At 35.0% G+C, this 18,179-nt stretch overlaps 1 protein-coding gene across 1 annotated transcript in view; it reads right to left on the bottom strand.

Moving 5' to 3' along the window:
• The window catches only part of LOC106880162 (DNA mismatch repair protein Msh6), a 31,736-nt gene that overhangs the window by 11,647 nt on the left and 1,910 nt on the right, over nucleotides 1–18,179 (bottom strand). Inside the window, exons 2-19 of the mRNA XM_014930001.3 lie at nucleotides 16,962–17,130; nucleotides 15,806–15,999; nucleotides 15,082–15,173; nucleotides 14,336–14,429; nucleotides 13,478–13,593; nucleotides 12,753–12,908; nucleotides 11,907–11,989; nucleotides 10,823–10,910; nucleotides 9,399–9,458; nucleotides 8,443–8,517; nucleotides 7,710–7,845; nucleotides 7,136–7,275; nucleotides 6,525–6,590; nucleotides 6,023–6,094; nucleotides 3,461–3,671; nucleotides 3,266–3,335; nucleotides 1,949–2,087; nucleotides 992–1,100 (exon numbers count right to left, since the gene is read on the bottom strand). Of these exons, the coding sequence (XP_014785487.1) occupies nucleotides 992–1,100; nucleotides 1,949–2,087; nucleotides 3,266–3,335; nucleotides 3,461–3,671; nucleotides 6,023–6,094; nucleotides 6,525–6,590; nucleotides 7,136–7,275; nucleotides 7,710–7,845; nucleotides 8,443–8,517; nucleotides 9,399–9,458; nucleotides 10,823–10,910; nucleotides 11,907–11,989; nucleotides 12,753–12,908; nucleotides 13,478–13,593; nucleotides 14,336–14,429; nucleotides 15,082–15,173; nucleotides 15,806–15,999; nucleotides 16,962–17,130 (2,070 nt within the window). The remainder of the gene's footprint in view (nucleotides 1–991; nucleotides 1,101–1,948; nucleotides 2,088–3,265; nucleotides 3,336–3,460; nucleotides 3,672–6,022; nucleotides 6,095–6,524; nucleotides 6,591–7,135; nucleotides 7,276–7,709; nucleotides 7,846–8,442; nucleotides 8,518–9,398; nucleotides 9,459–10,822; nucleotides 10,911–11,906; nucleotides 11,990–12,752; nucleotides 12,909–13,477; nucleotides 13,594–14,335; nucleotides 14,430–15,081; nucleotides 15,174–15,805; nucleotides 16,000–16,961; nucleotides 17,131–18,179) is intronic.

The raw sequence follows: 18,179 nt of genomic DNA, 5'->3' as shown, positions 1-18,179 counted from the left end.
ACTTTGGTTTTATGGTAGTATTTCGATGACTGGCACCCGTGCCATTGGAGTGCTAACAGCACCATCCGAGCGGGATCACTGCCAGAACAGCAATCTTGCTTCCATGCCAGTGGCACGTAAAAAGCACCATTTGAGTGCGATCGTTTCCAGCTTCGCCTTACTGGCACTCGTGCCGGTGGCATGTGAACAAAACATTGGACTGACTCCTGTGCAGGTGGCACGTAAAATACACCATTTGAGCGTGGCTGTTGCCAGTACCGCCGGACTGGTCCTCGTGCCGGTGGCACGTAAAAAGCACCCACTACACTCTCAGAGTGGTTGGCGTTAGGAAGGGCATCCAGCTGTAGAAACTCTGCCAGATCAGATTGGAGTCTGGTGTAGCCATCTGGTTCACCAGACCCCAGTCAAATCGTCCAACTCATGCTAGCATGGAAAATGGGCGTTAAATGAAAAAATGATGAAGATGGCTTCATGCAGTTGCTAGATCTGCAAGATATCACCTTCATCATCGTTATCATCAGATCATTTGATAGAAACCAATCATCATCATCATTTAATGTCTACTTAACCATGGATCAGACACAATGTGTTGAGGCAGACTTTCTATGGACAGACACCCTTCCTAACACCAACCCACAACTTTTCAGGTGAAGAAATATTTCCGCATAACTAAACATGTTTTTCACAGAAGACTGGAAACAAACATCACATCCATAATGGTGATGCTCATTTACAACCATTATCTGATGTCAAGCAAAGGTACAGACGCATGCACACACACACACACACACTACAGGCTTCCTCCAGTTTCCATTTATCAAATCCACTCACAAAGCTTTGGTTGACCCAGAGCTATAGAAGAAGAAACTTGCCCAAGATGCCATGCAGTTGGGAAACAAGCTTCTTAACCACACAGCCATGTGTGTGCCTCCATATATCATATAAGTATAAGTTAAATAAATGAATAAACATAAAAATAAATTCTATTTACCAAATGGCGTGTTGCAGTGATCCAGTTTTTCTAAAAGAGTTCCTTCTCTCGAACCATTCAAACCATTTTCTGTGATGTCCAAGTTACACAAAGTGACATCATCCAGGACCTGACAAGCATAAAGCAAAATATAAGAATGTAGTTCCCCAATCCACTGAACCATAGAGCTAGCAAAGACCGTTTTTGTTGAGAGTATCTGAAACAAGTTGTATGTGAGAGTTGTATAGTTAGCGAATTGCTACATGATTTTATAGTGCTCTTGCAGTCTGGAGCAGAGAGTTCGTCCACCATAGAATACTTATTTACAACTAAACACACTGTTTACTAGTACAGTGTCTTGGCTCAGAAGCATTTCTAAACTGGTCAGAAATGATGTGTCCAGCATAGAATACCTATTTACAGCCAAGCACACTGAGCATTTAATAGTTTAGTGTCTTGGTTCACAGACATCATACCGGCTAAAAATTTTGTGTTTGGTTGATCCACCAGCTGTAACTCTCATAACAGGTGTATTTGAAATCAATGTGCAAGACCTATGGCTTGTAAGAGTGCAACTACACTAGCATACAAGGATGAAGATGAATACATTCACCTCTGTTTATCATATATTAAGAATTTACATTCAATTGTAGATCGAATAGGTTTACAGATATAGCAAGAAATGTTGAAGTGAGATCTCAGGAAATATTGAGTTTCAGAGATGAGATGACAAATATCTTTTGTCATCTCATGCCGGTGGCACATGTAAAAGGCACCTACTACACTCTCGGAGTGGTTGGCGTTAGGAAGGGCATCCAGCTGGAGAAACTCTGCCAGATCAGACTGGAGTCTGGTGTAGCCATCCGGTTCGCCAGTCCCCAGTCAAATCGTCCAGCCCATGCTAGCATGGAAAGCAGACATTATATGATGATGAAAATGATAAAGAAGGCAAGTCTTTTCAGACAACACATAACTTACCATATGACGTTTTCCAGAAAAATTCCTGGCCACGGAACTGTTTGGAACTGATACAGAATTATTTTTATCAAGAGGGACATATTCTTCAAAATTCTTCATAGACAGCAATTCTTCATCCACTAAAGTGTGTTTCAAATACCTAATTAATTGCAATTACAACAAATTAGAAAAATATAAATGAATTTAATTAGAAAAAAATACAATTTTTCTTAGTATTTAGCATCAATGGGGTCACTATTTTGAAATTAGTTTAATAATCCATCTGAATTAAAAATTATTTATCAAGCAAAACGCTTAACGGACCGCTTGCAGTTAATTGTGTCAAATTAAGCAGTTGATATTGCATTAAATCTGAATAGTTTCAAACAAGTAGTTGAAATGAAAATATGAAAAAGACCATAGGATGAAATTTTACTGCTAAATTTTTATCCTCTAACACCCAATTTCTTATAAATTTGATATTAAAGCCATTCATAAGAAGATATGAATGCTTACTTTGCAACCACTTAGTTTCAAGTTCAATTCCACTGCACAGCACATTGGGTATGTGTCTTCTGCTACAACTCAAGGCCAACAAATGTCTTGTGACTGAATTTGGTACATAGAAACGGTGTGGACACTTGACGTATATATATACTCAGACACATACAAATAAATAAATATATATATATATATATATATATATATATATATACATACATATACACACACACACACATACATATGTATATATGTCAGTGTGTGTGTCTATGTCAAAACCAATTCTTGACAACCAGTGTTGTTTATTTATGTCTCCATAACTTAGTTCAGCAGAAAAGACCAACTGAATAAATACTAGACTTGAAGTAAAACAACGTAAGTACTGGAGATGGTTTAGTAAATTAAAATACTTCATGACAAGGCTGCAGCCCAATGTAAAAAGTAAAAGATAAATTTATTACTGGATTATTATTGTTAACGGATGAGGAGGAATGTCTTCCTAGTGGGATATGTATTGAAGAAAGCAAAGTATCAAACTACCATAAATTAGCTAATTCTGATTTTTATATCAACATCTAATTCAATTTCAAATCATCATTTAATGTCCGTTTTTCTTGCTGGCATGGGTTGGACGGCTTGACAGGAAATGACCAGCACAGGTGCTTTTTATATGGTACCGGCATGAGTGCTTTTTGCATGGCACCAGCATGGATGCTTTTTACGCGATACCAAAATGAGTGCTTTTTAAATAGCACCAGTACCCCGTGACACCAATTTTAGGTGTTATTTCTTTTTCTTTTAACAAAGATAAGGAACAAAACAGGAATATGTATTTACCATAAGATGGCACCAAGAGCTGATACTGCCAAGACAAAACCATCTGCAGCACTAGAATTCAATGCATCACCTACAAACAACAAAATGTTAAGATAAGTTAAAACAAATCTGAGTTATACACAGCAAGTGTTTTTTAACAATTCTTAAAAAATGTCAGCACCAAATTCTTAATGAAATAAATTTGCCATTACTTACTATCAGACAACATTTTCTTCAAGGCAGCTGGCCACACAGTCTCTTTGGATTCTTCATCAACAAAATAATTGCATTCTGAGAGGGTTTTTAAAGTTTTGGAACTTTGCCAAAATTCTGTTCCAGGGTTTAATCCTTCTTTGATGACATTTCCAGGAAGATTGTTGATTATCTGCATTGTCTTTGGGTAGACTTTACCACGCTCATAAAGAATCTGAAATTGTAATTCAATGTCATTTCAAATCCATAACAATTGCAACAGAAACAAACCAACAAATATCTAGATTCAAATGTAATTTTCACTGAAAGGATCTGACTAGCCCAAGGGCCCATGGTGGTCGTAAGACAAGATCCCTTGACAGACTGGCGGTGCAGGATTAACCCTTTTGTTACCATATTTCTAACCAAATTACACCCCTTATGTGTTTCAATTAATTTCTAACATAATCATAAATTTAGGCTGGTTTCATTAAACAACTCTAACTTTTTTATTTATCAACATATTAATGTGATTTTTGGAAGATAATTTAATGAAAGGTTCTCAACCAATTCTATACCAAAATTTTTGTCACAAAGTGACTTTAATTACAGGTAAATACAGGTAAATTCAACAAAATAGAAAATTATTAAAATTTTTGTTCAAACATCGCTATAGAAAATGGGTTATTAGCTAATATTCAATTGGGTATACAACAAAATATTATTATAGAAGAGTTGTGCACATTACTGGATTTATTACTGTCTCTTTTGCCAGTATAAAATTAAAATCCAGAGAAGTACCCAGTATTTGATTCACAAATCTTTTCCAAATTTTGATCCCCCATTTTGTGCGCTTTCCTGGCATATACTGTCGAAAACGCACTCGGCCTTTATAGCCCACCATATCCTCATCTATAAACTGTTTTATATGTGCTTTGAACACAGTCAATGAGGGGTCTTATTTTAAATAAGGGATCAAAGTCTGGTGTACTGCTCGTGTCTCTTACATGTAGATATTGAGTCAATTTTAAAAACCGTATCCTCGTCATTATACTTGAGACATATTTGTCTCCAAAGCGTTCATCACTACTCCAGTAATTTGTTATTCTAGGTAACTTTCTAATGCCCATAATAATATTTATGGCAAAATATGCTTTAATTTCATTCAAGTTTATGGGAAACCACAAACTATCCTTTTTTACGCTTTGATTACATTTAGCGTAACGGTTTGTTTCCGACGTAATCAATTCAAATAGGCACATCGGAAAAAGCAAAAAGAAATAGTCTAAAGCTTTACTCTCCTGGGTAAGACTGTGACTTGGTCCAGTTTCTTCAGAAAAATCACTGAAAGAAGGAGTTTTTAAATTTTCACTCCATTCAGGTACTAATTCATTCTCTTTATCGCTATCATCGGAGCTCTCGGATTCACTGCTTTCATTTTCGGAAAATGAAACCTCAGATTCATTATCAAATACCACGTGCTTTTTTTTTCGGTTACAGAGTTAGATTTATCAAGGTCTTCAACGGAAAATCCTTCGAATTCTGACTCGCTGCTTAACAGAATAAAATTCGTATCCATTTTTTTGTCAGGATTACAAATTTTGAAAACACAACAGGAACAAATTTGGAAAAAAATCTCCCAAAATTCACAAAATTAAAAAACCACGTTGATCATCGTACAAAACTATAGCTGAACTGTTTACACAAATAATCACGTGTTTTCACGAATGTACTAACGAGATTTGCTCGGATATTCTCATTGAAATATGAATAGGTGATTACAGGCGGTTTTGGGCGGCTTGGTCACATGAACCAAAATTTTTTTCGGGCGGCTTTGGCCGGTTTGGTAACGAAAGGATTAAGGGAGGTGGTTTTGTGCAGGTGTTGAGAGGCTAAAGTAGGAAAAAGGAACAGGGACAGATTATGCTGTAAGGGGAAATAAATGGCTACCCCAGGAGGAAATGGAGAAAGGAAAATGGATAAGAGATGAACCCAAAACCATGTGGTTGGAAAACAAACTGCTTAACCACAAAGCCATGCCAGGACCTATGAATATTTTCATCAAGTTCTAGGGCAATATTTAAATGGATAGGCAGCTCACAAAATGCAAATATAAAATCAGTTTCTTGATGACAGGCATATAAAATCAGTAATGTTCCTTCTTTCAGTTGTGATACTAATCATCGTCATCATTTAATGTCCATTGTCCATGCTGGTATGGGTTGGACAGTTTGACCAGGGCTGGTAAGCTGAGGGGCTGCACCAGATTCCAGTCTGATGTGGCAGGGTTTCTAGAGCTGGATGCCCTTCCTAATGCCAACCACTCTAAGAGTGTAATGGGTGTTTTTATGTGCCACCAGTACGGGTACCAGTTGCATGACACCAGTATCTGCCACAACTGTGATTTCACTTGGCTTGATGGGTCCTTCTCAAGCACAACAGCATATTGCTAAAGGTCTTGGTCATATGTCATTGCCTCTGTGAGGCCCAACACTTTAAAGATGCTTTTTTACATGCCAGGTACGCAACACCAGCATCAGCCACATTGTTCCGATAAAAAAAAAAATTATAACTGAAATAACATACCTGAGCAGGAGTATGGTGCATCAAAAGTGTGCGGAATCTAGAATTGTGTCGGTCATCCAAAAATTGACCAATCTGAAAAGAAATGAAGAATTAGATGAACAAAACAAAGGAAAAAGCAACATGAAATTGTAGAAGGAAGCATTTACTATTTCAACTGACATCTAGCTAAACAATTGGATTCTAAGTATTTATTAAACTTTTTAACCACATCAAGTTACACAGGAAATCTCAAGCTTTAAATTAACCTACCTACTAAAATACTGCAAACAAATTATATAGTAATATAATATATAGTAAAGTAAAGACAAAATGAATTGTATTAAGTTTCTAGAAATTTTCAATACACCAGAATTAAACAATGACATTAGGTTCCATTGTGATTCGTGAAAACACTAAGATTTTTACCCTTAAGTTTAATATCTGTACACAATCAGAACAAGATAGAGTTTAACAAGAGTAGTCATAAGTGAACAAAAGAATGGGCAGTAGGGCGTATACTTACATGAAATTTCCCAATGGAGGTGTCCACAAAACAGACACCATAAGTAAAACATCCATCATTTTCTTCCTTTAAATATAATGTACAATAGTTTAAGTTATACCACCAAGAGTAAATCTCTAAATTGTATGCACACACTGTATTGCATATATAAATTTATAGTCACATATAAGAAAATGAGATAAAATTTCTTCAGAGATATCTATATGTGAGCCTATAAGTAATTAATTATACAAGGGGAAAGATAATATCTATACGTTTAATATAGAAATATGGATACCCAAATATCATACAAATTCATGAAAAAAGAACAAAAACTCCAGTGGTTTTACTATAGAATTGAAAACTTGATCAGTGATCTAAGTTAATAATAGCAGTTAATATTTCACATATTGGTAATACAAATATACATCAACCAGAAATTTATTTATTGTAACCATCACAAGTAACTAATAACTCAGAAAACAGCCAACTGATTTAAATCAGTATATTACTAATATCTATTGCATATGTAAAAATCAATAAGTTCGTGCTGGATTAAATTTAAAAATCAACATTTTTGCAAATTCACATTCATTAAAGAGCATTATACTTCATCAAATATACAAAGTTACCTTTTCAGTAACAGCCATCAAGTAGGAATTAGCAGACTCACAGCAGTCACCTTCCATATAACTGTAGGTCTTTGTACCTTTGGTTGTGATTCTGCAGATCTCACGCTTCATTACTTTGTCAAATTTGGTAACTGAATGCACTAGAATGGAGAGGAGATACAACATTAAATTTTTATTTACACCATTTCAAACATTTAAATTTGAAATAACCATCTCATGGATTATAGTCCGAAATTAAAAAAATAAACAAGAATTTAAAATCTAATATCTGCAACTGAAGCAGTTTTAAACTAAAATAGCCATATACGTATCATACTTAATGTTTACACACTGATGATAGGCCAGTTACCGCAGTATTTTTCCTGAAATAACATCCCTTATAGACATGCTTGTATTTTAAAAAATGTTTTCATAGGACAAAAAATCAGTGACTGGTCTATTGACTGATGCATAAATGGCCATTAGAATTTATAATTTTTATTCCGACTACATTGTCTTGTGACAAGAAAGGAGAGAAATAGAATGAAATGGAAAAAATTATAATTACTGGTTTTTTTTTAAACTAAAATCTTACTTTTCTTGACTCTTTCATTCATCATATCTGGTGTCTCCGTTTGCTCCACACGTGCCACTTTGTAACCCTTCTGGACAAGAAGGTCTGCATATCTTCCATAAGCAATTTCAGGGAAACCAGAATGTGCATAATCACCCTAAATAGATAGAAGTATACAGTATACAATCAATATAGGGAAGAATGACCTTAACTTTCAAAGCATTCAGTGTTTGTATAAATGTGAAGGGGGTAAAAATTAGGCTAAAGAGACCAAGAGGAGATTTGTTTCTGTGGGGGGGGGATGAGTGAAAATAAACTTTAAATTAGTACTGTTTACAGAGAAATGCAGATTGAAGAGATTTTAATAAAGTCAGGTCATGAAAAAAGGACCATAGGTTAAAAGTGTTGAGAGCTTGCAGAACAAGCTAACAAACGTCTTTATGTGTGCTTGTCTTGCAGGAGTCAACTCAGAAAGGTCTTCCAGTAGAGTCAACTACAAATTCCAATGAGTGTAAGAGATTTTAATACCGCCATTGTATAAATATAAACTCGTGTTAACAATTTGGTTGGTATTAGTTTATGGGATTTAATTTAAGGATAAAACCCTATCAATACAATCAATAGTTCTTCGGTAATATGAATTTTTTTTTTCTGTATTAAATACAGATTATTACCATATATTTTTCACAGGAGAATATTGAAGATTATGTATTTTTAACATTTTAATTCAGAAGAGGACCGAGTCAGACAATACCTTCATGTAGATTAAACCTAACTCAGCAACTGCAATCACAGCATCCATGTGGAAGAGTTCATAAAATTTTCCAACCTGAATATAAACAAGAAAAAGACAAAACAATGAAAATAAATGACAACACATCTCTAAACTTTGTAGTTAGATGACATTATAATGGAAACATTTTGGTTTCACCACATCCCATGGTTTTATACTGAAGTGATATTATGATGGAAACATTTTGATGTTAATATATAATATCATCGTGACTGTTTTAGTTGTCGGCTGTTTGTGAAAGTACTAACGATAATACTGAAAATGCAGAACAGCAAACTTTATTCAACAAAAAGGCTATTTAATTAGATAGGTTTTTAAGAGTTGTTCTGTTGTGTTTGGTTCTGGAATTTGAACAACTCAAATAATTGAATTAACTATGAGTACAGTAATTATTGGCTGAATTCAGAATGATTGATTGGTTGGTGGGTCAACAGCTAAAGAGACTAGCTCAAATACTAATTAGAACTAGGATTCTACATTGATATGCACTCTCTGAGTGGTTGGCGTTAGGAAGGGCATCCAGCTGTAGAAACTCTGCCAAATTAGATTGGAGCCTAGTGTTGCCATCCGGTTTCACCAGTCCTCAGTCAAATCGTCCAACCCATGCTAGCATGGAAAGCGGACGTTAAGCGATGATGATGATGATGATGTATGTGTGTATATACCAAGCATGAACAGTGAGCAAAACTTCTATGACATTATATCATTTAGCCATGAGTGTATATTGTAAATCATTTGTATGTCTGTGAGAAAGAGAGAAAAGGAATGTGAAGGAGAAAAGTGGTGGAGTTCATAGGGTGAAAAGGAAGAGAATGAGAACAGGAGAAAAAAAGAAAGCAAGAAACAGATACAAGTAAAAGAGTATATGGAATTAGACAATAAATATAATGACTGAGGAGGTACTACAATAAAATTACCTTGAAAAACAGGATAGTATCAAAATGATTCGATTTCATCTCCCACCACTGCCGCATAGCCTGGAATGGAATAAGTTGTATTGGAGATCAAAGAATCATTACATAAAATTAAGAATTATCATCTATCAAATGATTATCTTCAGGTTCCCATGCATTAACCCTTTCATTACTGTATTTCTTTTGAGAAGCTGTGTTTCTTTCGATTAATTTTAATTATAACAAAGAATTTAGTAAAACAACTTAGTTATCGTTAAGCTAGTGTTAGGAACATAAATTGGGACTAACGTTTGGAAGATTTTAATTCAGAACTTATGAAAATAAGACATCTGTACTACAGAGCCGGTTTCAGGCAGGTTGGTATCAAAAGAGTTAAGGGGATAGGAGATAAAACTCTTTGCAAACCACCTGACAACAATTTCATGTAGGCCACAAACATTCCAAATACACCCAAAGTCACAAATAAACAAGCAAAAGAAAAATGTATAAGCAACCCACATTCTGACAATATGATCACAAAATAATAAATATTGTCTCCTTCCCACCAACAAACACTATCCAAGTGTAATCAACCCATGCTAGCTCAACTCAGAACCAACAAATTACTCTTCTACCACCTTTTTATTGCACACGCACACACACACCTGGATATATATATATTCCCTTTGCTGTCCAAGGCATTGAAGAGAGGTCAACAAAAACTTGAAATGGCTAGAGCTTGGCTCTACATTCACAGATGAAAGAAAAAATCCCCACTGGATAGAATAGATGCTGGTCTATTTCAGGTGACAATCCCAAATGATCTGTTAGTTATTCCTAATAGCCAGGTAAACTTAAGCAAGCACAGAAGGTACTGGAGTCAAACTTAAAACTATTCAATTGATAGTTCTTGCCAAATTCTCTATTTTATCAAGGATTAATAAAAATTCTTAAGGTTGTGTTGTTACAAAGTTTGTCTCTCAGCCATGTAGCTACAAATTCAGTCCCACTATGTACTACTTTGGATATAGTCTTCTACTATAACCCCAGCCTGACAAATGCTTTGTGAAGGAATTTGACAGACATGCTCACATCTTTATGTGTGTGTCAATATTTAAAAGACTATATTGAACTGGTAGTTTGCAGTTGAGTTACAATGATGTTATTTTATGTTCAGGCTGTTGGTGCTGAAATTTGGTGACATTTCTTGTCAACCAATTATCTGCTAGTTCTGTGCTTTCAAAGTCTTCCAGAATAATATTTCCACACTTGAAAAACAACCATCCATGACAATCATGCCTCAAATTTACTCAGGTCTAAGCCATGCCAACATGAAAAGACAGACATTAAATTAACACCTGTTGATCAAACAAAACTAATGTAAGAATTAAAGAGTTGCAAATCAAAAATTAGCAAATTTTTTGGTGGACTTCTTGGATATAACTTACAGGAGTAACTTTACTCTTGAAAGAGTCTGGAACATACAGAGTACGGCTGTCATAATCTGGATGAGTTTTCAGGCGTCCGTTTTTGTCCCTGTAGATTTTGTGAGAAAAAGAAACAAAATAATTGATGAAAAAATAACATTTTCTTAAAGCCATTTGTTACTTGAATATTCCAGCCATTATCTTATTGCCTGTTAGAACATACCTTGTCAGTTAGCAATCTATGCTACCTCAGAAAATTAGGCAGCCATATTAATCTTTTCCCCTAACTTGTTCTTAAAACAACCAAAATGTCAAGTTTTATTAACCCTTTTTGATACCAAATCACCTGAGGTTACCTTTAGTTGTGCAATACAAACCTTGTTTTTAAAGTGATCTAAATTAAAATCTGCCATCAAAATTTCATGTTCCAAACACCAACTTAATGGCAAAGCTATTTTAGTAATGTTAATATGCCAACATAATGTGGCAGTCTTGTAAAGGACGATGACACTGTTGTTTTAAGCCTCAGGAAAACATCTTTTAGTAAATTCTTCATTATTTTAAGAATTGATAGAAAGAATGATTTAGGATGTATAGTTGTTGAAATGTTTATTTAATTACATTGATAATATAAAGGTGGTGAGCTGGCAGAATTGTAAACATGCTGGACAAAATGCTTGGTGGCATTTCTTCTGGCCCTTTGCATTCCTTTCATCCATCAGGGGTTCATAAAGTAAGTAACCAGTTAAGTAATGGAGCTGATACAATCGAAATTGCTGGCGTTGTGCTAGAATTTAAAACCACTAATAATACAAGTACCAGTAATCAAAATGTCAGTTCTATCAGCTGCTATTGTTCTGTGGCTTAGCAGTATGTATTTGATTGGTTATTGGTTATTCTACTTTAAAGGTTCAATTGATCAACATGGACTGAAGCTATCCAAAATGACAAGACATCTTGAACTAGCTCCCTGCCTTGGCTATAAAGTCAAATTCACTAGTATGCAAGCTAACAACACAATGCAATTTTGCAATATAAACTACATTAGAATCACAGTTGATTAAATGCAGAAATGGTTTTAAAAAGGTTTTTAAAGCATGCTTACTTCAACTTGTCTGGTTTCAAGAAGTCCAAGGTCATATGCATATATGTTGATGGTTCCATTTTGTCTCCAGCTGAAGGAGAAGACTAAAACAAAAATGGTTGAAACTTATGAAGAAACTGAAATAGACATATATGGTGGTGGAATGGCAGAATCGGTAAGGCATCAAACAAAATACCTAGTGGGATTTATTTATGGTCCTTTACATTGTAAATTCAAATTACACCAACATCAACTTTGCTATTTATTCAAAGTGGGATATAAAATAAAGTACTAAACTGGGTGGATTTATATTGCTACTAGTTATGACTAACATCATATGATTTAAGTCCTTGGTGACTTTAAACTGTATCCAGTAGTGGGGTGCCGTTTTGAGGAGGGTGGAACCACCTCAAAGCCACCATTGTTCCAAGATCTACTCTGACCCAGAGTAGTAGTACTTGTCAGGCAGGGTTCCAGCTATCAGTGACCAGAAGGTCATTCACGGACACTCCAACAAACCCAGAGCAGATGGGTCCCTTTAGCTACTCATCTGAGAGAAGGTAGCTACATACAAATCCTGCACCAGACTGACACAAGTTTGAAGAGAGTGAGACTGGCTGTGCACAAAGCATGCTCACTAAATTAAACCTCCGCTGAAATTTACTGAGTGTTTAAAAATGAAGGGAATAAAGCTCTACAGAAAATTGAGAGGGAGAAGGGATATTTTGATAGAATGAGTATTGATCTCTTTTGAACCCATGACACCCAACACTTCTGTCAACAGAAATTAAGATCCTATAACAAATCAACTACCATTAGAACAACACCAGTAAATCTCACTTTTTAGATGAAGATTCAAATACTTACAGAATCAGGAGCTGAGAAAAGAGACAGTTTAGATTTTGTAGCTGAGCTTATAGATCCAACAAAAGGAGAACGTTCTGGAGTAACTGAACTTGAAGATAAAGACTTCTGAACACTTGTAGGAGTAGAACCAGGCAGTTTTCTTTTCCGAGATGCTTTCTGTTTGTACATAGATAAAACAAGATGATTATCAGAGTTGTTTGAACATAACTTCCATTTTTCAATAAATAATGCCAAATTTTGTTTCAAAACCTTCATTATCCTTTTGTTTTCATTTTTGACCAGCATTTTAACCATGCTGATGTGAATAATAAATTTTCAAAAATTTGTAAAACAAACACTTGTATGTTTTTTGGAAAAACTGCTTTTAAAGCTGATGTCTATTTACATCACAAATATGAAGAACAAAACTTTAGTTTGTCAGGAAAACTAAAACAAGGTCATGAACTTTGTCCAGAAGAATGCAATGGCTTATATTAGTTAAGTTTAAACACCTTTAGTCAATAGTATCTTCACTTTATAGCCAAAATTAATTATTTTTGTGTGGTTTACTTAGAAGTATGCAGTACCAAAGACCTTTGTAGGCCTACTCCTGCCCCTATTACTATTTAACTATTTTTCTTTTTTTGTTTCACCTGCAAGAGATCTGAAAAACATAGTTCAGAAAAAAAAAAAAGCACTGGAGCTTTTTAGATAGTTGAAATGAAAAGAAAACAAACAACACCTACCTTGACAGGTGACGCCTCAGGTTCTGACCCTGTTTCAGATAATTTATCCTCATCAACTCCACTGCTTACACTATCTGAGTTGCTCTCAGAACCAGAGGAAGCTTTGTAATCATCACCTAAATGATGAAAAGTAAACTGGTTTATCACAAGACAAATATCAGCATCGTCATCATCATTTAACGTCTGCAAAGTAACGCCAATATATATATATATATATATATATATATATAGCCAATCATTTATTTCTTTGTATTTTGCATATGTGTTCAGTGGTGGAGGTGATCTGACTGTTCTTGCATAGCAATAATTCATTTACTTCAGCAAGTCATCAGCCAATTCATGCCAGCATGGAAAAGCCAATATAAAAAAACAAATCACTCAGTATGCAAGACCAGCCATATCTTTTTAGCTGTTTTTTTTTAAATCTTTTACTTGTTTCAGTCATTAGACTGTGGCCATGCTGGGGCACCACCTTGAAGAATTTTAGTCCAACAAATAATTTTTTAAAACCTGGTGCTCATTCTACTGGTCTCTTTTGCCAAACCTCTAAGTTAATGGGATGTAAACACACCAATACAGGTTGTCAAGCAGTGGTGGGGGACAAATGAACATACACAGGTTTCTTTCAGTTTCCATCTACCAAATCCACTCAAAAGGCTGTGGTCGGCCCAAGGTTACAGTAGAAGACATTTGCATAAGGGGCCATGCAGTGGGACTGAACTGGAGACCATAATGAATCATTTCCCCACCAAATATCAATCAAGTGTACTTCATGAGTGACAGACACTAGTCAAAGACATTGGCATATCTCAAGTATTGAGTAGAAGATAACAAAGATTCAGTATACTAAAAACTTACTGGAATCACCACTGTCTGGTTCTACAATAATTCTGCGTCGTTTGTTTGCATTACGTTTGGGTGGTTTTGAACTTTTGCTTTCATCTTCCTTGGACTACAAAATAAAGCAAATTAAAATCTTATAAGAATTCTTTGACATAAAATTTCAAACAGAGAGATAACAGACATGTATGTATTTATTTATGTAAGAACACTGAAGCAAAAAAAAGCAACACCTCTAACTAATAATCGAAAACAGGTCCACATTCTATTTAACAAAAATATACTGGTTATAGACACATGGCACATATAGTGGATATAGGTAAAAATGTGGCAGTATGATTAAAAAGCTTACTTCCTAACCATGTGGTCTTCAGTTCAGTATCACTGTATAGTACTTCGGGCAAGTGTTTTTTTTTACTATAGCCCCATACTGACCAAAGCTTTGTGAGTGGATTTAGTCAATGGAAACTGAAAGAAACCTGTTGTGTGTACCCTTGTCTAGACATCACATTTTTAGACTGAAGCAACATGAAATGAAGTGTCTTGCTCAAGGACCTAAGCTGCCCAGTACAGGAGTTGAACCCATGACACTGTGATCATGAGCTGAATATTTAAACCACTATGACATACACCTTCATTTAATAGCAATATAGCCACAAAAGATTTTGCTGGTGTGATTAAATGTATTAAAAATTAGTGACTGGTTAACCATGGACACAGAGGCTGTTAGGTAAACTATAGTTAACATTTTTCTAAACTCCTACCTTAGAACTCTTTTCTTTCACTGTATTAGATACATCCAAATTTTCCTTGCTCTTTTCTGAATCACCTTCTTCCATTTCTTCATCAAAAATATCTAATAAAACAATATAAAAAATAACAATAAAGTGACGTGTAAAAAAACGAATGCCAATGTCAACCACAATATCAACATTCTTATAGGCCTGCAGTAACCATTTTTCAAGACTTTAGATATTTATTCTTTCCTTATTTCTAATCACATTTTTCCATAAGATTCTATAACAAACATGAAGTCTGTTTCAAAGATTATGTGAATATTGTTCGAAAATAATTGTTCCAAAACAATTATTTGACAAACATTTATTCGAATGGAAAATTCAAATGAATGAAAATTATTCAAAAGGACAATTATACGAAATGTTAATTATTCTAAATTTTTTATTTCATTTAAACAAAAACGATAAAATTAAAAATCAAGTACACAAATTATATTTATTTCGAATAACTGTTTTTCGAATAATTGTTTTCAAACAATTTTCATGATACGGTTTCAAATCCTCCGTCAGAATTGTTTATCACCAACCTTCTTTGTCCAAAATGCAACAAATGCATCCTAACACAGATCACCTAAAATTATTTTTAAAACACTGTCTATGCTACCAATCACATTGCAACAGCCTTCTCACACCATCTAAAAAAAACCAGCCTAACAGAATCACTACACCTTATATTTGAAGACCAACTCACCATCTAAGTCGTCCATTTCAAATTCATCTTCAGATGGCTGAAGTTCAGTAATAAGCCCAAGTCTATCTTCTTTTGTCATTTTCACTGCCTTGTCAGCATCATTGGTTGCTTTCCTTTGAGACATATCCATTGAGAAAAACTGGCCACCAGTTTTAGCTTCTTTGGCATCAGCCCCAGTAAATGGCTTCACAAATCTAAAATGGAGAATCGAATAAAAACTGATTAAGAGAGAGAGAGAGAGAGAGAGAGAGAGAGAGAGAGAGAGAGAGAGAGAGAGAGAGAGAGAGAGAAATGAAGAGTGGTGTCATAAGAGTATGCTTATAAAATGGGTACCCTTATTAAGAATAAATTGGAGGAGATAAAGTTTCTGAGGAATACTTGAGAGAATGTAAGGGGGATCAGAAAAATGTGTTTATACCCAAAACGCCCTGACTGAGCAGACATGATCAACTATATTCAAGTCATGATTTTGGGGGTTTTTTTTAGTAAACAATGGTGTATTCAGGACTGCATTATTCTATGACACATTTCCGGCAAGAAATTTACCTCAGAGTCAGCTAGTCAGAAATTGGTCTACTTATGTGCTGTAGTGATGAACAGTGGAAGAGAATCTTTGGACATAACTTACAAGAGTAACTTTCTTTTAAAAGATTCAATGAACATGCAGAGTACAACTAACACTGAGTTGCAGGGAAAAGCAGCAGAAGAGAATCCCCATGTATAACACCTACTTCTACAAGAAATAGCAACCAAATATCTCTCACTCACAACCAACTGTCTTAAAGAGAAAAGAATTATTAGACAATGTAGTCTTAGATATACAAAATAAAAAGGACATTAGGGTTAGGGTAATATCTTTGGTCATAGTTCTGCTCTATCATGGTTGACTTGAGGCCTAAACAACAATAACATATAAGACTATCTGGATGTATATAAGCACCCAATGCATTAAAATGAGAGGAAATAAATATAGAGTTATTAACTTGATTAGTTCTACAACAATAGTGAAACACTGTGATGGACTGGCATCCCATCCAGGTGGGGAATTTATAAATCATGGAAACCAGCCCTAATGAGTTGGCCTGACTCTAGAAGGTAACCTTTACCTTTAATAGTGAAACAAAACAATAAAAATAAGCAAAATGAATAAATCTACCTGGCTTTAACCCATGCTCTAGAAATTGGGTCATCAAAGAATTGAACATGAATCTCCGTCACTTTGCCTTTCTTGATGTGAACCTTAGAAGTTGGGTGGTTGCATACAATGCTAGGCCACCATGGATAACCTTCAAGCTTTGACCATACAATATCACCAACTTCAAATTCTGCAAGAAAAAAAAAAACAAACATTAGGAACTGAATTAATTGAAAACACCAAGAGAAAAATTCTGTTTCCATGGTAATAATATACCAAAAGTGTTGTTATAAAAGAACTGATCATTCAACTCAGCATCACAACTAGATATTATCTCCGTCTTGAGAACATTTTTTAATTGCATTTCTTTTTCTACATAAGGTAGGAATCCCATTGCCCAGAAATTATCTGAAAACTGGAAGAATTCCTAAAAATCGCCATTGTTGGTTCATATAACTGTAAGTTACTGTAATTGAAAAAGAAAAAACTAGTTCCATTTCAGGAAACCTTATTCGTAATTAAAATAACGACTTCACTCTATCTCATTCTACATTAAACAACCCAAAATGCTATGGAAAAGTTGCAATGGAAGTCAAATTTAATTCTCTCAAACAAGAACATTGAAGGGAACTGTTTCAAAAAAAAAATCAGGAACTAAAATATTCAAGGAACACACATTAACACAGTATATTTTTGTTTTGGAATTAAAAAAGTAAAAATATGTCACTTGCAACATCACATCACCTCTGATCAAATAGACCTACAACCCATAGGTAGTTGGTTAAAGACTAAGAGAAAGCCACACACTCACTACTTTATACAATGGAGCACCGGATCATCACCATCATCATTTAACATCCATGTTCTCTGCTGGCATGGGTTGGATGGTTTGATAGAATTCGATGGATCCAAGGACTACATCATGCCCCATTGTCTGCTTTGGTATGGTTTCTACAGCTGGATGCCTTTCCTAACACCAACCACTTTATAGCATGTACTGGGTGCTTTTTTTATGTGCGACAGCACTAGTGAGGTTACCATGCATCTCAAAAGGTTACAAACCCTTAAGGAGGGGAACTAGCTCTATGGCAGGGGATGAGGGGTTAAAATGAGAGGTGGGAGGGCAGAACAGATTCTTGTAGAGGAGCTGCATGGCTGCTCACTTTCAGTAGAGAGAGTGAGAATGATCAGTAGGAGCTTCAGAGATAGTGATGATAAAGTGTCCAGGTGGCCCCTCAA

Source organism: Octopus bimaculoides, chromosome 4, assembly GCF_046866305.1.
Source record: "Octopus bimaculoides isolate indiv1 chromosome 4, ASM4686630v1, whole genome shotgun sequence".
Taxonomy (NCBI): domain Eukaryota; kingdom Metazoa; phylum Mollusca; class Cephalopoda; order Octopoda; family Octopodidae; genus Octopus; species Octopus bimaculoides.
The sequence above is the reverse complement of the archived record's forward strand: the minus strand, read 5'-3'. Positions and strand labels throughout refer to the sequence as shown.